Source organism: Panthera pardus, unplaced genomic scaffold, assembly GCF_024362965.1.
Source record: "Panthera pardus isolate Hobbes unplaced genomic scaffold, ASM2436296v1 HiC_scaffold_20, whole genome shotgun sequence".
In the NCBI taxonomy this organism is placed as follows: domain Eukaryota; kingdom Metazoa; phylum Chordata; class Mammalia; order Carnivora; family Felidae; genus Panthera; species Panthera pardus.
The window spans coordinates 92,078,873-92,101,853 of NW_026526766.1; the positions used below are offsets into that span (position 1 = coordinate 92,078,873).

The 22,981-nt window shown below is 66.0% G+C and overlaps 1 protein-coding gene and 1 long non-coding RNA gene across 2 annotated transcripts; both read left to right on the forward strand.

Annotated features, from left to right (window-relative positions):
* The first annotated feature begins 420 nt into the window (after nucleotides 1-420).
* On the forward strand, nucleotides 421-21,399 carry SNAPC4 (small nuclear RNA activating complex polypeptide 4). Its single transcript, XM_053908542.1, is given in 33 exon segments — nucleotides 421-523; nucleotides 1,525-1,663; nucleotides 2,437-2,483; nucleotides 3,626-3,790; nucleotides 3,937-4,062; nucleotides 4,625-4,703; nucleotides 5,061-5,142; nucleotides 5,972-6,076; nucleotides 6,163-6,235; nucleotides 6,601-6,765; nucleotides 9,149-9,296; nucleotides 9,418-9,524; nucleotides 9,644-9,738; nucleotides 12,076-12,170; nucleotides 13,094-13,173; nucleotides 13,502-13,984; nucleotides 14,756-14,839; nucleotides 16,322-16,568; nucleotides 17,004-17,074; nucleotides 17,529-17,639; nucleotides 18,312-18,339; nucleotides 18,934-19,046; nucleotides 19,048-19,281; nucleotides 19,283-19,528; nucleotides 19,530-19,604; nucleotides 19,606-19,704; nucleotides 19,706-19,819; nucleotides 19,821-19,902; nucleotides 19,905-20,155; nucleotides 20,157-20,228; nucleotides 20,230-20,413; nucleotides 20,416-20,483; nucleotides 20,485-21,399. Coding segments are annotated over 32 exon segments (4,506 nt in total). The 5' UTR covers nucleotides 421-523; nucleotides 1,525-1,533; the 3' UTR covers nucleotides 20,932-21,399.
* A 207-nt stretch (nucleotides 21,400-21,606) lies between these two features.
* Nucleotides 21,607-22,934, forward strand: LOC128778667 (uncharacterized). Its single transcript, XR_008424404.1, has 2 exons — nucleotides 21,607-21,761; nucleotides 22,725-22,934. It is a non-coding gene; the product is annotated as an uncharacterized LOC128778667 (long non-coding RNA).
* Nucleotides 22,935-22,981: the final 47 nt, after the last annotated feature.

The window sequence follows — 22,981 nt, forward strand, 5'->3', positions numbered from 1 at the left end:
CCTCGTCTTCCGAGACGCCCCGCACTCCGAGGGTGGCGCCCCCACCCCCGCTCTGCCCAAAGAAGGCGCAACTGCAGGCGGGCCCAACCCGGCCTGGGCGGCGCCCCGAAGTCCCCCGAGGTACTCTCAGGGCGCGGGGTCAGAGCGCGGGGGGCTGTCTACCCACTGGCCCGGCCGCGCGGCAGCACTGAGCACTCGGCAAGTTTGCGCACTGGCTGCAAACCAACAGCCCCGAATACAGTTAGCAGAGGCGGAAGCATGCAGGCGGGACTCGGCGATACCGGAGGTCACACGCTCCGGCGAGAAGCAGCGGTCCGGCGCCGCTAACCCCACACGGCGGCGCACGGTCGCGGGCAGTCCCAAGGGCGGCCGCGCGAGGGCAGCACCCGCCCGCCAGCCCCGTCCCGGCGTGCCCCGCGCTGCGGCCGCGGCCGCGGAGGCGGGACTTCCGGTGCGCGGCGCTCTCGTCGCTCTGCCACTGAAGTGTCGGGGGCGGTGGCGCTGGCGGCGGCGGTGCCGGAGGGTGAGTGTGAGGGTGAGGGCGGCGGGTCCGGAGAGAGGCGGCGGTAGGAGGAGCGGGGCTGGGGCGGGGACAGGCCGCGGGCCGGGGCCCAGGAGAGGCGGTGGGAGGAACGGGGCCGGGGCCCGGGCTGGCCGTGGGGTTGGCGGCCTGATGCCCCGGTAGCCGCTGCCGGCTCTGCAGAGCTGCGTGACTCTTGGCTAGTTGGGGTTACACACGATTAGAGTGTAGACGGCGCTCCGTGCTGCGGATCGGGCTGAAGCGTGCTCCCGCTTGGTGGCTGCCGTTGTCCGATTTCAGCGGGAATGTTTCTGGGCTTGGTCGTTGGCTCCTAGGTCTGTGCTGTGTTCCTTTGCTCTTTTCTCTGCCGCAGTTTTATTCTCCTAGGTCTCTTTCCAGCTTTCTGTCCCTTTTAGATTTCCCAGACTGGTATCATTAAGAAAGAAGGTTCTGTTCGTTCAATAGGTGCCGTGGTAGGTGCTGGAGAGGGAGCAGGGAACCTCAGGGGGCTTCGTTCCTGCTGCCCCCGTAGTGCCTGCCACCTGCATTTCCTGCACATTTGCCAGATGCTCTCTGGGCGTCTCCTGGCAGGGGAGCAGGCTGCGCAGCTGAGGTCCTGACTGCCTGGGTCTCGTTCTTGTCCTCTGGTGACTTTGCCACCACAACCTGCTGTTTCTGCACTGGGTGACCAGCTCTCTTGTGGCTTGGCTCTGGGAAGACAGGCCAGGCTCTTGGGCCATGTTGGTGTCCAGGTGTCCATTGCCCTGCCCCCCTGCTGGTCACAGCCTTAGATCAGAGTGGGCAGGTCACACTCACATGGTTTCCTCACCCGCTAGAACAAACAGCGGGTGTTCGTGGGGACACGGGGGGGGGGGGTGTCATATCACAGTCCCAGGGCTCCCCCGAGTGGGAGCGCCTGCTTTGGTCAGGCTTCTGTCATCCCCTACGGGTGTGTGTCTGCAGACTCTTGGTTCCTGAAACCTCATGATGTACTCTGGTGGCAGGTAGGAGTCATGGACGTGGACGCCGAAAGAGAGAAAATAGCAAAGGAGATTGAAGAATTAGAAAGGATCTTGGATCCCAGCTCCTCGAGTATCAGCGTGGAGGTCTCGGAGTCTGGTCTTGCACTGGATTCTGAAGCAGGTAAGCTTTCATAGGCCGTGGCTAGACCGGATCCATCTGCCCTCCGGCTCCTGGCAGCCACGGCAGGCTGCGGACCAGCCGTTTCTCGCGCAAGCTGGCCTCTGCCTTTACTCCCCGCGATGGTTTCTCTCCGCCCCTCCTCCACGTGCCGTGGACCTGCCGGCTGCGCCTGAGTGCCCTTTGGGGGCGTCTGTGTCACTCTGTCCCAGGTGGGTGGCCGGCTGCCCTTCCCAGGAATCAGATTGTCGGCCACCTCCGTGCCGGACAGCCACCATGCTGGACAGCTGAGAGTCACCCCACAGGCTCCCCTGGGCCCCCAGGCCTGCCCACCTCTCCCCAGCCCCAGGTGCAGCTCTAAGTCTCAGTTTCTCAGAGTTTCTGATCACACTGGGGCCTTTCTCTCACCTACGATCAGGGCCTCTGCACCTGCTCCCCACCCCCCAGTAGCTCCAGCTCCCCCGAACGGGTCTGTTCCTGCAAGGCTTCCCCTCATTGCCCTGGCAGACCCTGTTCTCTGTGTCTTCCCTTCCTGGCTGCCCCTGCCCTTGGCTCGGGGCCTGTCCTGCCTGGTTAGTTAGTGGGTAGCATTCAGCCACCAGCCCTCAGGGAGGGAGGGTCCAGGCAATACAGTCTTGTCCTGAGGCCTTTCGGCCCTTCCCTTGCCTGTGGCTATCAGGAAACAGCCCTGTGCTGCACCTGCCGGTCGTTTCTTTGGCGGGTATTGCATCCCATCACGTCCCCAACTTGTGTCCCCTGTGCTTGTGTTCCCACAGACTCGCTGCCTGAAGAGGACTCGGACGCTGCTGGCTCCCTGGCCTCGGTAAGTACCGGCCTGAGCTGGTGGAGCCCGCCCAGGCAGTTGCCACCCTGCCAGTGGGCCCAGGAGGGCAGTGCTCTGAGCTCGTCTTGATTTTTCTGCGTGCCCGTCACTGAAGATGACGTATCCCAAAGTATCTGTCACCAAAACGGAAATTGTCCCAAGAAACGACTGTTGTTAGTAGTTGGGGGTTTACGCCTGCCGACTTTCTGAGCTCTCCGTAACGTGTGTGGGTCGATCTGACGTCACGTGCGGAAGGGTCCGAGCAGGCGAGGCTGGCCCCTCGTAGCTCCCTGTCTCTGCCTCAGTCCTTGCAGGCACGGTCCTGGGCGGTCACACATGTGGGCCCGCTGTAGACCGAGGCACAGAAAGGAGCTCGCTCTCTGTGGGGAGAGAGAGAGAGAGAGATCATGATCTCACAGTTCAGGAGATTGAGCCTGCGGGGGTGGGGGGGGGGGAGAGAGAGAGCGAGCGAGCGAGAGAGCTACGAGGGGCCAGCCTCACCTGCTCGGACCCTTCCACACACGACGTCAGGTCGACCCACGCCCATTACGGGGAGCTCAGAGAGTCAAGAGGCATAAATCCCCAACTGGGCCACTCCAGTTTTTCTTGCCGCTTCTGGTTTGTTTTGGAATCTCACGTTAACCTGGAGAATTTTTACAATCCGCTTTTCAGATTTTCACTGAGGCAGGAGGCACAGCTTCGCTTCCTGGTTTCAACGAGCAGTGGTCCCCGTGGCACAGGCTTCCCGTAGCTCCTCACCTGCCGGGCAGCGAGCAGCCTCTTCCCGGTTCTTAGCTTTGCCGGCCCTGTGATGGCCTTCCTCACTCGTGTCCCTGCTCGCTGTCCCCTGGTGGGGCGGAGGCCCGTTCTGAACTTCAGGTTCACCAGAAACATTTATCGTGGAAAGTGAAAAGCGCTCACGTCGTCACGCCTCCCCCCCCACCCCCCCACCCCCGAGACGTTCCTCCAGACATTGATTTTCTCGTGTCCTTGATTGTGGCCTATGCACACGCTGTACGTGGCCCCAACCCTTGTTGGCCCAGTGATGGGCACGAGCTCAGAGGCTGCTTGTGCTGCCCGGGTCACGGGGGGCGGGTCTGCAGGCCCCCCCGCCTCACCCGTAGTTCCCCGCTTGTGACCAGGAAGAGGAGAGGTGGGGAGAGGCCAGCAATGGCGAGGACGACCCCAAGAAGACCCTCCCTGAAGACCCGGAGACCTGCCTGCAGCTGAACATGGTCTACCAGGAGGTCATCCAGGAGAGGCTGGCGGAGGTCAGCCTCCTGCTGGCCCAGAACCGGGAGCAGCAGGTAGGACGGGCCCTCAGCAGCCCCGTGGCCAGGCACCCCAGGACTGGTGCTTCTGGTTACGTCTGCTCCCTGGCTGCCCCGGTCGCCTTCTCCACAAGGGCACCGCTGCTGCCTGGCCCCAGATGGGCTCCCTGTGTCTGTCACAGGAGGAGATCATGTGTGACCTGGCAGGGTCCAAAGGCCCCAAGGTGAAAGACGGCAAGAGTCTGCCCCCGAATCTGTACATAGGGCACTTCATGAAGCCCTACTTCAAGGACAGGGTCACCGGAGTGGTGAGTAGCCGGGGCTCCACTGTCACCCGTGAGGGAGGGGCAGGCTGCGTGGGAAGGGGCTCTTCTCCCAGCACCTGCTGTGGGTGTTGTCTGTTCCCTCGTGTTCTTCAGGACGACGTTTTCCAATCCTCCTAAAACCTTTTGGTGTCTAGTGGTAGAAGTCAAGGTCTGTGGCCCTGGAACGTGGTCTCTGGGCCTGGAACGTGGTCTCTGGGCCTGGAATGTGGTCTCTGGGCCTGGAACGTGGTCTGTGGGCCTGGAATGTGGCCCGCTGACCCCGGCTCCACAGATAAGCCCCAGAGACGTTTCCTTAAGGAGGGGCGCCTTGGGTGGGGCGCCTCGGCCCGATCCGAGAGGCCTGGCAGCGAGGGCTGGAGCTGCTGAGCCCGCCCGTGCCGGCCGGGTCGTGCTCACGGCCGCTCAGAGTCCAGCGCTGGGCCCAGGTGTCCACTGCCAGGCCTCACGCGTGGCCAGGCTGCTCGAGGAGGCCGAGGGGAAGCGCGGGCCGTGGGGCGAGAGCACTCGGCGTCCGTCCGCGTCGTGACGCTGCCCTGTCTGGCAGGGGCCTCCAGCCAACGAAGACACGCGGGAGAAGGCCGCCCAGGGCATCAAGGCTTTCGAGGAGCTCCTGGTGACTAAGTGTAAGCCCCTGCGCCAGGCCCTCAGCGCCACAGTCCTGCCTCTCCACGGGCACCCTCCTCTGGTTCCGTGGGCTCCTTCGGGCCTTGACCACTGGGACTGGCCACTCAAAGCCCCAGCCTGTCCCACGCGCCACGTGGGGACCACCATCCCCACGGCTCACTGTGTAGTCTCACGTGTCTTATTCCTGAACACACAGCCCCAGGGGCCCTTCCGTGAGCTCGGGCCAGGGCGCCATGCTCTCTCGACAGCCGGGCTGTGGTACCCGGCCGGCGCCGTGGTCCTGGAACGGTCACGTGCCCACCACTTGGTCGAGGGGAAGTCGGGAAGGCTCCGCTGATGCCGTCGTTTCTTTGCAGGGAAAAGCTGGGAGAAGGCCTTGCTCAGAAGGTCGGTGGTGAGCGACCGCCTCCAGCGCCTGCTTCAGCCCAAGTTACTGAAGTGAGTGTAGGAACAGCCGCCGGCGCCAGCCCCGCCGGGAGCGCGAGGGGTCCAGGCCGGAGGCTTGGTGACAGGCGGATGCGTGCTGTGGCCGTGTCCCCCTGCTCCCGTGGGAGAGGCACTCACCCCTGCAACTTTGCCCCAGGGAGGCAGCCGAGCTCGAGGCCAGGCGTGCAAGAACCGGGAAGGCCGAGCGGCCACGTTCCGTCAGGCACAGCTCGGGTAGTTTCTCTGGTCTCGGGCTCAGTGTCCACTTGTGAGAATCGGGACTGCTCACGAGACCCGCTTTTTGTGTGCCGAAGGGGTGATGTCGTGTGAACGGATCGCAGCGCCTGTGGCCGGGCCGGGAGTCTTGGGGGCTGCCCGCAGTCTCGTGGCTCCGCGCGTGTGTCAGGACTAGCCTCAGTGATGGGTCCTCTCCCCTGGCCTCCGGAAGGGGCTCCTGCAGGCTTTGTCGCCAGGCTGCCCTCGGAGCACGTCCCTGCACGCCGGGCCCAGGGCCGGCGGCTGGGCTGCTGAGCGGGTGGTTATCTGTGTCAGCAGACTTGTCATGCTGGTCACTGACGTGACCATGGTGACAGCCCAGAGAGGGGTGTCGCTGGCTGCTTCCTCTGGGCGTGGAGCTCGGACAGCCTTCTGCCTGCAAGAGGCAGGCTCAGAGCCGGGACCAGGCTCCTGTGTGTGCTCCCTGCCACCGGGCCTCATCATGTGGAGCGGTGCACGTGCCCCGGTGCACGGGGAGGCCGAGCTGGCCCCAGAGACGCCGTCCCCCTCCCCCGGGGCACGGCCCTGATGCGAGTAACCCCGGTGCCTCTGCTCTGCCCCGTAGGCTTGAATACTTGCACCAGAAACGGAGTAGGGTGACCAGTGAGGCAGAGAGGCAGGTCCTGGAGAAGCAGAGCAAAGAGGCGGAGAAGGAGGTCCAGGACATCCGGTGAGCTAGGTCTCGTGGGGGGTGTGTGACCTGGGGAGAGGCGAGGAAGGCCAGGCGTGACCCTGGCGACCTGTTCCTTCCTCCAGGGAGCTCCCAGAGGAGGCCTTGCTGGGGAACAGGCTGGATGGCCACGACTGGGAGAAGATCTCCAACGTTAACGTAAGTTGGGACGGTGCTGAGGCCACAGCGGCCTACGGCCGTCCTGGCAGCCGGGGGCGTGGGTCAGCTCTAGGCGGTCAGGCCTCATCCCTGTGGCCACTAGACCTGCCTCGAAGCCTCTGGTCGGGTGCGTGTCCAGCAGTGTGGGGTGGCCTCACGGGCTTGCCCTGCTGGGGTGACGTGGCTCTTCTGAAATGGGAGGGTGTGAAGGTTCAGGCTTTGCGCTTGGAGCCCAACCCCACTCTTGGTTGTGCAAGTCCTGGCGACCTGGACAAGGACCCCACTTGTCCCGGGTGCTGAGCCATCACGGCCAGCCATCAGAGTGACGGCCCCCCCGCAGGCTGGCTCTCTCTCTGTCGGTGCAGTTCGAGGGCGGCCGCAGTGCAGAGGAGATCCGCAAGTTCTGGCAGAACAGTGAGCACCCGAGCATCAACAAGCAGGAGTGGAGCGGGCCGGAGGTCGAGCAGCTCAAGGCCATCGCAGCCAAGCACGGCCACCTGCAGTGGCAGAAGATCGCCAAGGAGCTGGGGGTGAGGGCCGGAGGGGCCTCCGAGAGGCTGGGAGGCCGGGCGGGTTTGGGGTCTCCACGGGCTGCGTGGCGCATCTCACCCTGGGAGCCATCAGGTTCTTCTTTGTGCCACTTTGGAGGGTGTGGCCCTGGGGGCAGCAGCCCCTTCCCCCTCCCACGGCAGAGTCTCCAGGAGCTTCTAGCTCCTTGGCCCCCATCCCGTCTCTGAGTGCTCACTCACCCTTCCCCTCCCCTCCAGGCCTGTCTTTGGCGTCCTTCCAGATCCTCCTTCCTTGTCCCCGTCAAGCCCGGGGGTTCGTTCTGATGGGGCTTAAGGGGAACGCTCCTCCTGGTTTCTTCCGGGGTCTCATGTTGGTTTTCTCGTTTCCGAGGTGAAGGCTAAAGGGCTTCGTTCGGTCTGTCTTTACTCACGAAGGCGTTTAAGGCCTGCTTTTCTGAGAACAGCTTGCTGAGTTCTCCTCTTTGTAGGTTTCTAGGACGGGTCCGATTTCGGGGTTTTTTTCATCACGTCTTTGGATCTTAGTTTACATAAGAATGTGCTTTGTCAATCTCTCTGTGGTTCGGTTTCTTGAAATACCTTGTAGTATTCTCCGGTTTGAGTTTTGTTGGTTCACGACCTGGGAACGTGATCCGTGCAAGCTCCGTGGTATAACTTACTGCTTTCGTAGCCCAGCACGTGACTGCAGGGAACCGCGCCGACGTTAACCAAGGCTGCGTGCAACGTGCGTTTAAGGGTCCTCTGTGTCTTCTCCCGGCTCGACCACTTCTTTCTCCTTAGCGCTGAAGTCCCCTTGTCTGGATAAAGCGTGGTCCGCCCACCTGCTGAAGGGCATCCTGGTCGCTCCAGGGTCCCGCGATTGTGAATGAGGCGGCTGGTAACATGTGTGCGCAGGTGTCTGGGTGGACGTGAGTCTTGACTCATTTGGGTCAACACCAAGGAGCGGTCGTGTGCCAAGAGGGCGTTTAGTTCTGTGGGAAGCCACCAAACCGTCCTACGGACTGGCTGCCCCGCGTCGCGTAGCCCTCGCCACGGACGAGAGTCCCGCCACCCCCGCGTCCTCGCCGGCGTGTGGCCGTGTCGGGGCTCCAGGCTCCAGCCGTCCTTGCGGGGGTGCGAGGGTGGCTGCTTTGCTTTTGCGTTTCCCTGACGATGAACACGCAGTGCCTTATTGCTCGTTTGTGTGTCTTTGGCGAAGGGTCTGTTGAGGTTTTTGGTCTTTTTTTTTTTTTTATAAGTATTTGAGAGAAAGAAGGAGCACGTGCATAAGAGAGCACACGTACACGGGGGAGGGGCAGAGAGGAGGAGAGAGAGGGCCCCAGGCAGGCTCCACACTGTCCGCGCAAAGCCCGACGCAGGGCTCCATCTCGTGAACTGTGACGGCACGACCCGAGCAGAGATCAAGTCGGACGCTCAACTGACTGAGCCCCCAGGCCCCCTGACGTTTGCTGTGTTTTGTAGTCAGGTTGTTTTCCTGTTGAGCTTCAAGGACCGTTCTGCGTGTTGAGAGTAACGGTCCTTCATCGGATGTGTTCTGCGGGTGTCTTCTCCCGTCTGTGGCTCCCGGTCTCACTTTCCTAACGTCGTCTAAGCAGGGGTCCTCTGTTTTCACGAGGGTTAGCTGCTGCGTTCTTTCAAGGATCGTGAGAGAATCACGTGTGGTGTCGTGTCTAAAAAGGCACCGTCACACCCAGTCCCCGTAGCTGAGCAGACTGCGCCTCCGTCCGTGTGCGTCGCGTCTTCTGTGACTCGGGAGTTTTCTTTAGGAAACGAGAGGGTTCAGGTAACGTTAATTAGCTCTTGGGAAGCTCCCTCCCCATAAGGAAACAAACCCGTCGGCGGTGCAGACTGGCGGTGTAGTTGCTGAGCCGCGGCGTGTGTGGAAGCGGGGGTCCGGTCGCCCCGGAGCCCCCCTGGGAGGGCGCCTCCAGAGACGTGGGCGCCACGCCGCGCCCGTCCCCGCAGCCCGACACGCATCCAGCCCCCGCTGCCCCGTCGGTCTGGGTGGACCGCGGAGGCTTCGGAGAGACCGGCCCTCCGGGGGCCCCGGGACTGGGCAGCAGGCAGGCCCCCGGCTCACCGCGCGCGTGCTCCGCGGGGCGGCTGCTCCCCCGGATCGTCGCGCCGGCGCCCCCGTGAGCACTCCGGGGCAGCTCTGGTGTCACGTGAGGGAAGCGTCGTGGATGTTTGTGGACTCGCGCTCTCGCCGTCCGTGTCCCATCTGGTGCTTCGCGGCCGTCTCCCACCACGGGGACGCCCTGCGCCGTCCCTCCCGGGCTCCGGTGCGAGTGAGCGGGCGGTGGCCTTCGCGACCTGTGCCCTGGCGGGCCCTCCGCGGGGGCGCTCGCCGGCTAACGCCCACCGTGCTTTGCCCCGGCCCCGGAAGACCGGCCGCAGCGCCTTCCAGTGCCTGCAGAAGTACCAGCAGCACAACAGGGCTCTGAAGCGCAGGGAGTGGACCCCGGAGGAGGACCACCTGCTCACCCAGCTCGTGCGGGAGATGCGCGTCGGCAGCCACATCCCCTACCGGAGAAGTGAGTCCGCCCGCACGGCCCCCGTGGGGCCCGAAGCCCCCCGCGCGTGGAGGCAGCTCGGTCCCCGCGGGCACGCGGGGTCACGCAGTCCCGGGTGCCCACGCCGCCCCTCCGTCCCCAGTCGTCTACTACATGGACGGGAGAGACTCCATGCAGCTCATCTACCGGTGGACCAAGAGCCTGGACCCCAACCTGAAGAAGGGGCTCTGGGCCCCGGAGGAGGATGCGGTGAGTCCGCCGCCGCGGAGGCGAGGCCGAGGACCTTCCTTCCTCGGGGGACTGGGCGGAGGGTGCAGGGGTCATGGCTGCCCGCAGACGCATCGCTCGTTTGCCGTCCCTTCCTGCAGAAGTTGCTTCGAGCCGTCGCCAAGTACGGGGAGCAGGATTGGTTTAAAATCCGGGAAGAGGTGCCAGGTAGGAGCGATGCCCAGTGCCGAGATCGGTGAGTTGGACCCCGCTGGGTGAGGGAGGCCTCGGCGGGGCCGCTTCCGGGTGGGCCGGCGGGTGGGCTGCCGGGGGGGGGTGGGCCGGGGGGGGGGGGGGTCGTGACCGGTAGGGAAGCAGGATGGCTGCTGTTTTTCCAAGCGTGAGGTGGCCCCTGGCTGGCAGTGCCTCTGAGCCCGTCGTCCAAGTTTCTCCGCCAGAGCCCTGACGGGCCAGGGCCCTGGAGGCGGCCTCAGCCGCCTCGTGTCAGCTTGGGTGTCCTCATAACGTTTCATCAGAACGTAATCTGCGCAGCGTCCGGCGTCTTCGCTTAAAGGGTCCCGTCCTGTGGGTTTTAGTGCATCGACTGAGCGGTGCGGCCCGTCACCCCCATCAACTTAGGACATCTGACCCCCCTACAAAGAAACCCTGTGTCCCAACAACAACAAAACGGATGAGGACGGGGCCTCACGCAGACCTTTCTCCAGAGAGGGAACGGAAAGGTGCTTGGCGTCACCGGTCATTGGTCGTTGGGGAGATAACAGGTCACGGCAGCAGCGGGAGACCACTTCACACGCGGCGGGACGATTGTCTTAGGACAGTTCTGGAGAAGAGGAGGTGCTGACACGCGTGTGGAGAAAGCACGGCCCTCGTGTGCCCGCGGAGCGCCGCGTGGTGCAGGCGCCGTGGAAGACGGTGGAGGGTCCTCGGGAAACGGAGCGAGTGCTTGTGTCGTCCTGAGAGCAGGGCCCCAAACGGGCACACGTCCACTCGTGTCCACAGCCACGCCGGTCGCTGGCCACGGGGCGGAAACGGCTGACGTCCGGCGGGAAGAACAGGGAAGCCACAGCTGTGGTTCTAAAATTGGATGGACGCCACGACGTCATTCGGCTGTAAAACAAACGGAATCCAGGGGCGCCCGGCCGGCCGGGACGGTGCCGCGTGGACTCTCCATCTTGGGGTCGTGAGTTTGAGCCCCCGTTGGGGGTGGAGATTACTTCACAAGATAAACAGACGCAGTCTTGACACGGCAGCGCGGATGACCTTGGAGACGTGAACGTGTGTGCGGAAGTACGCGTGCGGACGGACAGTCGCTGCTCTCGGTGCGCGCCCGGGAGCGGGGTTTTCGGTCACGCGGTGACTTTTTCCTCGGCGGCGGCGGCCGTGGGGCCGCGGTGTCTGCACGCCCTCGCCAGCACCTGTGCGTCTTCCGGATTGCAGGCGGCTCAGTGGGTGTGCCGTGGCATCTCGGGTGGCTTCACCTTGCATCTCCTGGACGGCCCGTGAAGCGGGGCATCCGCGTGTTAACCGGCTGTTTGCGGATCCTGTCTGCAGGAATATCCACTCGTGTCGTAAAGCTTGTTTATTTTGAGAGAGCGGGAAAGCCTGAGCGGGGGAGGGGCAGAGAGAGGGGGAGACAGAGAAGCCCAAGCAGGATCCATCCTGTCGGCGTGGAGCCCGATGCGGGACTTGAACCCAAGAACTGTGAGGTCGTGACCTGAGCCCGTCAGACAGTCAACCAGCTGAGCGGCCCAGGCGCCCCCCACTGGCCCCTTCGAGAACTGGAGCCGTGCTTGTGGTGTTGGCTTGTTAGTGTTCCGGCCGGGGGTCCCTTAGCGGACACGACGCTTGCTTGGCAAATTCTCGCTGCCAGCGTGCGGGTTGTGTTGTCGCTTTCTCCATGGTGTCCCGGGAGTCGCCTTGAAAGCTTTTACTTTTGATGACGCCCAGCGTCTTAGCTAGCCTAGGGGACGAGACCCGCTGGCGGTCAGGACCAGGACGGTCAGACGGAGCCTGCTACCTCAGGGTCAACAAGGCACCTTTCCCTTGCTAATTAGCTCCCTCTGGGCAACTTCGCCCTGCAGGGATCTCTGGCCCTGTTGACCTGTTTGCCTAACTTGGCCCTTGCTTCCCGTGAAAGCAGCTTTCTGCTGTAGCATTGAGCTGGGGCTTGTCCCCAAGCTGAGTATTCAATCTCGTTTACCTCATATACCTTTGTATTGGGGCCTGGGCCCCGCCCTCCCCGTACCTATGTACCTAATGCTGTCCGCCTCACCTTGGACATTTTCGTCCTGAGAGCCCCTCTTCCTGTGCCTTCGTCCTGCACTGGGACCTTTGTCCCACTTTGCTTAATCTCGTTCACCCAAACTTGGGTGCGAACATCCTGTGGCTTTCTAGCTTCTCACGCCTTGTTAACCCCTCCTGCAGGCTCAGGGAATCCCGAAGCTCATTCCCCCACAGTCCAGCTTACAGTTTCCGTTTCGTTTGTCACCGAGCTTCTGGTGCCGGGACGGCGCGGGACGGCGCGGGAGGGCGTTTTGGCGCCTGACCCTGCCTGTGTCCCTGCTGCTCTCAGGTACCTCAGAAGGCTGCACTTCGGCCTGAAGAAGGGGCGATGGAGCGCAAAAGAGGAGGAGAACTTGATGGCACTGATAGAAAAGTACGGCGTCGGTGAGTCCTTGGCCCGTCTGCTCCCCGGGTCTCTGCTGCCCCCCGGTCCTCAGCCGGCAGCGGCGGCTCTTCCTTCTCACAGACCGATGCACGGTCAGCGTCGAGTCGAGAGCGCCACGGGCACCAGGGGGAGAGCGGTGCCGCCGGCCGCGCGCCCCTGCCCCGTCCTCTCTGGGCCCGTTTTTAGGGCGGCTTTTGAAAGTTGCATCGTTCGACACGATGTGACCGCGTTGGCTGTTTGTGCCGTTTTGCCGTCCGTGGCGAACGTTTTCCTGCCTTTACACGTCCTGTGTTTGACCGTGGCTTTCGACGACCGCATCGTGTGTCCCGAGTGACGACACACGCGTCTCCCAGCCCGCCATCCGCTGGCGGACAGCTGTCTCCCATCTCTGCTGCGGCCGGAAAGAGCTGAGGGTTCCGTAGCCGCGTCCTCACTCCTGTTCGCAGCGTCTCCTTAGGAAAAGTCCCAGACGCGGTGGTGCCGAGTGCGGGTGCATGCCGAAACCTGACCTCCGTCCCACAGGGTCACGCTGTCCATGAAAGCAGGGCACCCGTGCCCTCCCACCAGCACTGTCCAGAAGGAAAGAAGAGACGGTTTTAAATGTCGGGTGTAGAAGCCCGAGCGTGGCGGACATGCGAGGGCCGTTTTTACGTAAGCGTGGACGGCTTTTTCTCTGGGATGTGCATTCTCTAGAATTTTGTTAAAGGGCTGATTGTCCTTGGAGAACCGGACGCCCTGCGTGTCGTTGAGCTGCTCACATGTGGGGCGCGGTGTGCAGGTGACCGGGAGACCCCATGCTGACGGAAGACGACGCGGGTCCTCTGTGGGAGACAGCGCGTCTCCTGGAAGGGCCCTTTTCAAGCTGGTAGACGTGTTGTCAAGCATCGCGTGAAACGGCTTCTGTGTCGTTTTGCCTCCGTAGGTCACTGGGCAAAGATAGCTTCGGAACTACCCCATCGGACGGGCTCCCAGTGTCTGAGCAAGTGGAAAATCATGGTCAGGGTAAGGCTTGCCCAAAAGTCAGTCCGAAGGCCGTATCGCTAGGGGAGCCAGCATCCCGCGGGGTGGGGTGGGCGGTGCGTGGTGGCGGGGAGAGGAGGGACGTCTGGTTTCCGGCCCTGGCACGTGTCTTCTTCCTGGAGGCCAAGGGCACGGAGACCTGGGCTCGTCGGCAGCCGCTGCCGCCTCAGAGCCGCGCGGGTGCCGTGCTCTCGGCGCACCGCGTCCAAGCCTGCTCGGGGTCTCTCGCCGAAGGTTGGCCCGCGTGCCCGTTGTCCCCGGTCCGTGAGCCCCAGGTCGCCAAGGCCTCCAAGTAGCCCTTTCCCCCCAGAAGAAGCAGAGTCGGGGGAGGCGGCGGCGGCGGCGGCCCCTTCGCAGCGTGCGCTGGAGCTCCAGCAGCGAGGACGGCAGCGATGGGGACAGCAGCAGCAGCAGCAGCAGCAGCAGCAGGGACAGTGAGGAGTCGGAGCCAGAAGAAGCCCCAGAGGCCCGGGCGGGGGGCCAGGTGCTGCCCTCAGCACAGCACGCCGTGCCAGACATGGACCTGTGGGTGCCCGCCAGGCAGAGCGCCGGCGGGCCGTGCGCGGGGGGCGCCTGGGGCCGGCCGGGACGCCCTGCTGCCTCCCCCAGCCCTCCCAGGGGCACCAGCGGGGCGGAGGCTGGCCTAGCAGCTTGCTCCGCGGCCTCGGCTCCCGCACAGGAGGCAGGCCGGGCGCACGCCCCGTCGGGGACCCGCAGCTCCAGTGCGAGCGCCGTCGGCTGCCCGGGCTCAGCGGATGCTCCCCCCTCGGGTTCGGAGGCGCCGGCGGACGAGGTAGGCCACAGACCCCAGCGCACCCCGGATCGGATGCTCTCCTGCTTGGGGGTCACGAGGCTGGTGCTGGGCTTGCGTCCGCTGTGTTCCTGGGCGTTTGGGAGCAACACCCTGTCCTCGCTCAATAGAACGTTCGTTCCCGGCCTGTTTCGGGGGGACTGTGTTCAGGACAGCAGCCGTCTTTATCAAGACCACCAGCTGTCTCCATCTCCCTGCTGGTGTCCTTTAAAAGCCGTGCATGAGCTGTCGAGGGCGCTCCGTGGGGAGGCAGCAAGAAGGCGGGGTGGCCTCCCAGCTCTTGTAAGTCCAGAGGTCCCGTGACAGGTCCCCTTGCCGGGTCACGTGCACACCTGCCCGGTCGACGTTAGAGGTGTCAGGGCCCTGGCTGCGGGCGGAGTTGCGGTCAGAATCAAATAGGTCGGTCTGTGCTGGGAGAGGTTGGAGACTGCACTCTGGCCCCTGAGGGACAGCAGGCAGGGCTCGCAGCAGCCCCCGTGCCGCGTGGTTTCCCTCCCGCGTCTGTAACCGCAGGCTGCTGCCCGTGGGATTGATGGGCATTTGGTGCCCTCCGCTCAGGGAGCTGGCTGCAGGGAGCGGGGACTCTGTCAGCGCTGGGTGCGGCCAAGCCGGGCAGGCGTGTCGGTGCCAGCCTTAGGGACCTGCCTGAGGCCGCCGCACTTCAGGGCGTCCCACCACCCCACCGTGGATCTGGGCCCCTGCAGGCCATGAGCCAGGACCGCACGCGTCCAGCTCGCATCGTCTTCTTGTCAGAGCGGGAGTCGTCTGCTCAGGGTGCCCCTGGAGACCGTGCTGCAGGTGCTGAGGACCAACACGGCCCACCGGTGCCGGACACTGGTAGGGCTGGCCCATGGCCCCCGCTGCCCCTGCCCCTCCGTCTGGGCCCCCCGCGCCCTCGGTCTGGGCCCCCCGCGCTCTCGGTCTGGGCCCCCCCGTCCCCTCGGTCTGGGCCCCCTGCCCCCTCGGTCTGGGCCCCCTGCGCTCTCGGTCTGGGCCCCCTGTCCCCTCGGTCTGGGCCCCCTTCCCCTCGGTCTGGGCCCCCCGCGCCCTCGGTCTGGGCCCCCCGCGCCCTCGGTCTGGCCCCCCTGCGCCCTCGGTCTGGGCCCCCCTGCGCCCTCGGTCTGGGCCCCCCGTCCCCTCGGTCTGGGCCCCCTGCCCCCTCGGTCTGGGCCCCCTGCGCTCTCGGTCTGGGCCCCCTGTCCCCTCGGTCTGGGCCCCCTGCGCCCTCGGTCTGGGCCCCCTGCCCGCCCCCTGCGCTCTCGGTCTGGGCCCCCTGTCCCCTCGGTCTGGGCCCCCTGTCCCCTCGGTCTGGGCCCCCCGCGCCCTCGGTCTGGGCCCCCCGCGCCCTCGGTCTGGGCCCCCCGCCCCCTCGGTCTGGGCCCCCCGCGCCCTCGGTCTGGCCCCCCTGCGCCCTCGGTCTGGGCCCCCTGCCCGCCCCCTGCGCTCTTGGTCTGGGCCCCCTGCCCCCTCGGTCTGGGCCCCCTGTCCCCTCGGTCTGGGCCCCCTGTGCCCTCGGTCTGGGCCACCTTCCCCTCGGTCTGGGCCCCCTGCCCCTTCGGTCTGGGCCCCCTGCCTGCCCCCTGCGCTCTCGGTCTGGGCCCCCTGTCCCCTCGGTCTGGGCCCCCTGTGCCCTCGGTCTGGGCCCCCTTCCCCTCGGTCTGGGCCCCCTGCCCCCTCGGTCTGGGCCCCCTGCGCCCTCGGTCTGGGCCCCCTGCCCGCCCCCCTGCGCTCTCGGTCTGGGCCCCCTGTCCCCTCGGTCTGGGCCCCCTGCCCCCTCGGTCTGGGCCCCCTGCCCGCCCCCTGCGCTCTCGGTCTGGGCCCCCTGTGCTCTCGGTCTGGGCCCCCTGTCCCCTCGGTCTGGGCCCCCTGCACCCTCGGTCTGAGCCCCCTGCGCCCTCGGTCTGGGCCCCCTGCCCCCTCGGTCTGGGCCCCCTGCGCCCTCGGTCTGGGCCCCCTGCCCGCCCCCTGCGCTCTTGGTCTGGGCCCCCTGCCCCCTCGGTCTGGGCCCCCTGCCCCCTCGGTCTGGGCCCCCTTCCCCTCGGTCTGGGCCCCCTGCGCCCTCGGTCTGGGCCCCCTGCCCCCTCGGTCTGGGCCCCCTGCGCCCTCGGTCCGGGCCCCCTGCCCCCTCGGTCTGGGCCCCCTGCCTGCCCCCTGCGCTCTCGGTCTGGGCCCCCTGTCCCCTCGGTCTGGGCCCCCTGCGCCCTCGGTCTGGGCCCCCTGCCCCCTCGGTCTGGGCCCCCTGCCCCCTCGGTCTGGGGCCCCTGCCCCTCCAGAACAGGGAAGGGCCGGGAACCCCAGGTGCCTTTCTTCCTCACACAGAAGGAGAAACTGAGGCAGCCAGGCCTGCTCGGCCCATCCGCGGGGGCCGGCCCCAGTGACCGCGTCGTAGCCAGGCCCTGCGTCCGGCAGCTGTGGCACAGGACGATCGGGAACAGGCAGCGATGGCGGGGACACTCCCTGCAGAGGAGGCTCCTTGAGCGCCAGCTCCTGATGGCTGTGAGCCCGTGGGTGGGCGACATCGTCCTGCCCTGCACTCCCCGAAGGCCTGCCGCGGCACACACCCGAGGTACTGCCCTGGGGCCCCTTCGAGAGCCTCCTTTGAGGCTGGGGCCCCTTCGAGAGCCTCCTGTGGGGTCCGGGGTTGCGGAGACACAGGGCAATGAGGGGTGACCCTGCTGGGGGCGGTGCGTGGTGCACGGGAGGAGACCTACGCGCCCCCCTCGGAGGGCTGCTTGCGTTTTGTCTCTGACCTGACTGGCACCCAGGGGATGGTTTTGGAAGCGACCAGCCATTCAGGCCTTAGCAAGGGTCTCCTCAGATCTCAGAAGCTGGTCGTTCTCCAGGGGCGGGGGGTGCTCGGCTCGGGAGGGCCAGTCAGGCTCGGCCCGCCCTCTGGTCCCCCGCCCTTCCTTGTGGCTGAGAGTGGCGGCAGAGGGACGTGGGGTCCTGGGGGGCCTCAAGGAGAGGGGCCTCGGTAGCCAGAGCCACTTTGTCTCCTCAGCCGATGGCATCAGGAAGCAGCTTCAGGACGCCCACCTGGCCAGCACCCCGGTGTTCACCCTCTATATCCAGGTGAGCCCCTCGCATAGTGCTTTCTTAGCTCGTGCTCTCTTTTCATGGGGTGGAGTTGCGAAGTTTGTGGATTTGCTTCTTGAAGTCCGGCTCCCTGAACTTGACCCTTGGAAAGGGTTTCTCGTGGCCTGCAGCTTTCAGCCGGCAAGGCAACGCGGAAGAGGCGGCCACGATACAGCGCCGCCCCACCCCCAGGAAGGGACGGAGGTGCTGGGAGCCCCGGGGTGCAAACGAAGGCTCGAGGAGCAGAGACTGGGACGCGGCGGGAGCGCGGCGCTGAGGCAGCCGGGGCGCCTGGGCCCGAGTGAGGGGGTCGCGGCCTCGTGGGGCTGTGCCCGGCCCTGGGGCTATGCCACGTTCGTCACGGGCACCCTTGTCATCTCGGTTCTCGTTGTGGAAAGGAGACGGGCTCTTGTCACGTGTATGTCACGCACGTGTCCCCCGTGTCCCTCAGCTGTTGCAGATTGACACTGCTGGCTGCATGGAGGTCGTGCGAGAGAGGAAGGCCCAGCCCCCTGCCCTGCTGCAGACTGGCACCCGGGACCCAGTGCCTGGGCTCCTACCGGTGAGAAGTAGGGGTGAGCGCCGGACGCGGGCTCAGCTGGCTTTTGCCACCCGTCCCTCCCCTCTGTGAGGTGGCAGGGCTGGTGCCCGGGGGATGGGCAGCACTCGTCCAGCCAGGGAGTAGGTGACACCGGTCCTTCCCAGGACGGAAGGCCTTCCTGGGTGGCCTAGAGGCTGGGCCAGCGCCCGGGAGCAGCCTTGCTGGCCCTTGGCCCCCTCGCTCAGGAGTCTCTCCTAGAAGGTGTCTGCCCACCTGCCCGGAGCCCTGGGGGGACTTCGCTTCGAGTCCGGCTGGGGGAGGGGCGGGAGGCGGGCAGAGCCAGACCCGGCACCCAGGCTTGCCTGCTTCCCCTGCACAATGTGCTCCCTCTACCACACCGCCCCACTCCTGCAAGGGGGTCTCCGAGCCCTTTGGTATGTGTTGCTCTGGGCATTGCCCTGCTGGGGTAGGATGCCGGGCGTGGGGTCCGTCCGGGAGCGGTCGTGTCCCTGAGCCCAGTCACAACTGGAGGGAGTGACAGAATGACCAGATCAGCCCTGTGGTGCTCCGTCGAAGCTCTGGAACCCTTCTGCCTGGATGGCCAGGCTCCTGTCTCTCCCTCAAACCCCGACGTGACGAACTCACCCAAGGTGCCCTGGGGACTTCTCTGAGGTGCTCGCCTTTCTTTTTCAGATGCCTTCAAGTACCCGGAACGCTACAGGTACCGTCCGTCTCTGCCCCTGTCTTGCCCTTGTGTCCAGTGGGAAAGGGGCAAACCTGTCGTAGGCGTTGAATTTCGGGCTCTGAGCAGCACAGCTGTGGCCCCATTGACGGGTCTTGTCTGAACGCCACGGCAGGGACGAGAGCGTGGCTGGCGGGAGGCGGCAGAGACAGCCCCTGGGCTCCTATCCCCCCGCCCCCAGTGCACCAGCCACCCTGGGGCTTCCCCAGTGCAGACCCAGGAGGCGTGGGGGCTCCTCCAGCCCCGGGCATCCGGCAGGGACCTCTGCTGCTGGCCGCTACCCGTCTCCCCACGCCAGCAGCACCGCGCGGAGGTCTGGTGTCCTGGGAGACCGCGAGAGGCGGGCAGGGGTGCCTGACGGTCCTTGTTTTGAAGACAAGGCGCGGTGCTGTCCCGTACTTGATGGGCTGCCCCGCACCAAGCACCCCGGCCACGGCAGGAGCTCGGACGCCACGGCTCCTGCTCCACACTCCCGGCAGCAGCCTGCCCTCCGCGAGGGCCCTCCTGACGGGAGGCCTGTTTTGCTCCGCGTGCGTGGCGCTCGTCAGCACGTGTGTTCTGTCTGCCCTGCAGGCCACGGCTTCCGGAGCGTGCCAGCCCGAGAAGCTGCAAAGCAGAGCGCCAGCCTCAAAGGGAGCAGGGGGCTGCAGCCCTGCCACGCCGAGTCCGGTCCGCAGGCGCCCCCAGCCGGCTCCGTGTGGTCCCCGGCCCAAGCCCAAGACTGTCTCCGAGCTGCTCCGGGAGAAGCGGCTGCGGGAGGCCCGGGCCAGGAAGGCCGCCCCGGGCGCTGTGGTTCTCCCACCCCAGCTGCTGCTCTCCTCCCCACTGATTCTCCAGCCCCGTCTCCCAGTGGCCCCCCACGGCCCCTCGGCTTCGGGCCTGGCTGTCACAGCCTCGGTGCTCTCCCGGCCTAGCGCCCCTTGCCGCGACAGAGCCGTGCACTTCCAGTTCTCGGGCCTCAGCCGAGGACGGAAGGCCCTCCGCCCTGCCAGTCTTGGCCGGCGCCCTGGCCTCCACAGAGGCTGCCCCTGCTGCCTCCATGGTGCCGGTTCTGGGCCCCAGCCAGGTCCCCCTGAACTGCCATCGAGGTGGCCCGGGACAGTCTCAGGCCCCTGCCACCACCCAGAAGCAGGGCTTGCCAGAGGGACCACCCTTTCTCCCTGCAGTCCCCCAGCCCCTCTCAGCTGCCCGTCCAGCCCGTCTGCCCGACGCCAGCTGTGGGCACACACGAGAGGGGGCCACAGGGTGGTGGCCGGACACCCTCTGCCTGTCACCTGGGTGCTCACAGCCCAGGGGCTACTCCCCGTGCCCACCGTGGTGGGCCTTCCTGGGCCAGCAGGGACCCTCTGACTCCAAGGGACTGTCAGTGGCTCTGTCGTCCTCCCTGCCTGGGACACAGATAGGCCAGGGTCCCGGGCTCCCCGGGCTGACCCACCCCTGGCAGCCCCCCACCAGCCGGGGACACAGACTCAGACCCTCCCTCCAAGACAGACCCGCCGGGCCTTCCGGTGCCCCACCAGTCTCAAGGTTCCGTGGAGGTGGACGTGACGGGGCCCACGGCCCGGCGAGGGGCTCCTTCCCTGGAGAGGCCCAAGTGGCCGGGGACACAGCCGTGTCTGGGGCACCCTCCCAAGCCACGCTCCTGGCTGACCACCCTGAAGCAAAGTCCCCCAGGCCCAGCCAGCCGCCTCTTCGAGGTGGCACCGGCCCTGGGAGTGGCCCGGGAGGGACAAGCAGGTCCGCCTTGAGACCAGAGAGACTCGGGGAGCCTCTGGGCCTGGAGAGGCCACCCCCACCCCCGGCCTGGGCCTGAGAGGGGTGCCCTGGACTTGGACCTCGTGTCTCAGGAGGGTGAGGCGGTCGTGCGGGGAATGGCTGAGGGGACGGCGTGGGGTGAGCGTGCCCCCGCTGGGGGGAGGGCTGCCTTACCAGCCCCCCGCCCTGTGCAGCCTGCGGGCCCTGTCTGCACTCTTGCTCCAGAAGGCGGCCTTGGAGCGCAGAGCCGCCTCCCTCGTGCCGGGGGGCGCCGGAGCCCTGCACGCCTCGCTGGGACAGGTAGGAGGTGGCTCCGGGACAGCCCGGCCTACCTGCTGCTCAAGGCGCGGTTCCTGGCGGCCTTCACCCCTCCCCGCGCTCCTGGCCACCCTGTCCCCCGACGGCGTTCCCACCACCCTGTCTGTAGCCACGAGGGCTGACCCCGAGAGCGAAGACGACCTGGGCCTGGAGGAGTCGGAGCTCGCTGATGGCTGCTCCACGAGCGGTCCTCGGGCAGGGCCGGCGGCCGCCACCCCCCATTCAGGTAGGTGGCCGTGGGCCATAGCACCCACCCAGCCTCCCCGTGGCCGCTGTGGGTGCCCAGCCCACCCGGAACAGCGTGGGCAGGAGTGGGTGGGAGCTGTGGCCGACTGGTTGCTGAGGAGGAAGCTGGCTCTGGGCTCCGTCTGTGCGGACGTGGCCTCCCTTGAGGCCAGTGTGGAAAACGGGAGGGGAAGGAACCTCTCCACTCACGAAACCCCTCAGCCACCCCCTGGGGCCGCTGGCCTGGCCACACAGCCCTGCCGGAGGGTCTGAGCAGATGGGCTCAGGCTCCACGCACCGCGCACACCCACACGCGGGCTCCTGCTGGCGGCCCTGCACGTCCGGGACCCCGAGGTCCTTCTCGCGGTCTGCTGTGGCGGCCTCTGCCTCAGAAGAGTCTTCCGAGCTGTGGAGGCAAAACCCCTTTTCCTGTTGCCCGACAAGAAGCCCAGTCTACAACACGCAGAAAGGTGTCTCCGCATCTTCTGTGGCAGAGCAGGAGAGCTGAGCCACCTCGTTTGGTGCCAGATCAGGAAGATTGTGGGGTCTCTTGCAGGGTTGCGGGCCTCCCCAGCTGGAGCTCGCCTTTGTGCCGTCCAGATAACGGGAGGCAGGGCTTGTGACTGGGGGCCGTGCAGGGAAGGACTCCTTGTCCCCCCCCGTCCTGCTTGCCGGCTCTCCAGGGCCGCTGCCATGACAGAGGGCTGGCTCTGTGGCATCGCTGGGAGATTGGAGACCCCAGGGGGTACGGAGGTGGGAAGCCAGAGCCCCCGTGTGGCCCCTGCACGTGGCCATGTCCCCAGGCCCAGCCTGTAGTGTCTCACCATCTGCAGGGACCGGTCTGGGGAGCTGCCTGTCCCCTGGCGTCCAGGGTGTCAGGACCCAGCTTCTGCCCTGGCATACCCCTTGCTGCTGTCGCTTTCCCTGCCTGTCCTGGCTGGGGGTCACTCTTGTCCCCATCTGCCTGGGTTTTGTTTCAGGGAGCCCCAGACCCTGGGGAGAGCTCTGCCTCTTCCTGCCTAGACAGTTCTGACAACCTGGATGTGCTCAGAACCCGCACTCCTGGCATGCCCGGAGAGGAGGAGGCTGGTGTGAGCGGCAGGGTAAGCGTGCGGGGGTGGGGTGGGGTACGGGTAGCCCTGCACCCTGGAAGAGGACAGGCCTTCCCCGCGGCTCTGTTTCTGGGCGGGTGGGAGCCAACGGCCTTTCCAAAGGCAGGAAGGCTGGCCCTTAGGAGCTCACCTCCAAGTGTGACGATGTTAGGTGAGGTTGGGGGGTGGGTGTGTTCAGGCATCTGGCAGCAGACCCAGGGTTGTAGAGGCCTTCTTGGGAGGGGGCCATCTAATTCCCCTCCCCTGGCGACACCCCTCTCCCACTGGGTTCCACATGCTGGGCTCTGGTGCTTCCTTCTTGCCAGCCCACGTGTGGCCTCAGGGCCTTTGCACTGCTCTCCTTTCTGTGTGTAAGCTTTGTTCCCTTCCTCCAATAGCGTCTGTTTAGTGGAAATGCCCTCCCTGCCTGTTGTCCTGGTGTCCCCACATTCATGTGTCTTGATGGCACAGTCTGCTACATCTGGCGTGGCCTATGCACGTATTTGCCTAGCCTTACGAGCCCGTAAGGCTAGTAATGTGGTTTTTGCGGGTGGGTCCCGAGTGCCCGGACGGCAGGTACCAAGTAGGCCCTCAGCACGGCTTAGTTGGGTTCGTGATGTGAACGCGTGATATGGGGGGAGGATGTCCGGGTCAGCAGATCCCCAGAGGTAGGAGCCAGTTCCTCTGAGCACAGTGGGGGCTGTGCCCTGAGGTTCTGGGTCCTGGGGCAGGGCCGTCGGGTGCACAGAGGGGGTGCTGGCGGGGGCTGTCCCAGCCGAAGCCCACCCAGGCTCCAGGGCCTGCCCGCAGCATGCACCCCCACCCCCACCCCCCGGGGACCGCAGGTGGGCGGCCGGCCTCGTTCTGCCGTGCCCTCAAGGGAGGCGGTGCTGTCACTTCCCCGTCCTACAGTGCCATCCCCGGGGTCTGCTGCGGTCAGGGCATCCCCCCGATCAGGGCATTTTTGTGTTCCAGGAGGTGGGAGCCATGCCGGACCCTGGTGAGCCCACCTGCCTGGAGAGCCCACCGCTGACCCTACGGGAGCAAGCAGCCAGAAGCAGCTGGAGGTTGGGGAAGGCTCTGCCAGCGGTGACCGTGAGGCCCCAGGGGCTTGGCTGGTCCTGAAGCACAGATCGGGATGTTTGAAGGAATAAAGTGAATGGCCTACTTTTTTATTAAAAACCAGCCCCGGGCTCTTGTGGTCTTGCCCCGAGACTGGGCGTTATGCGGAA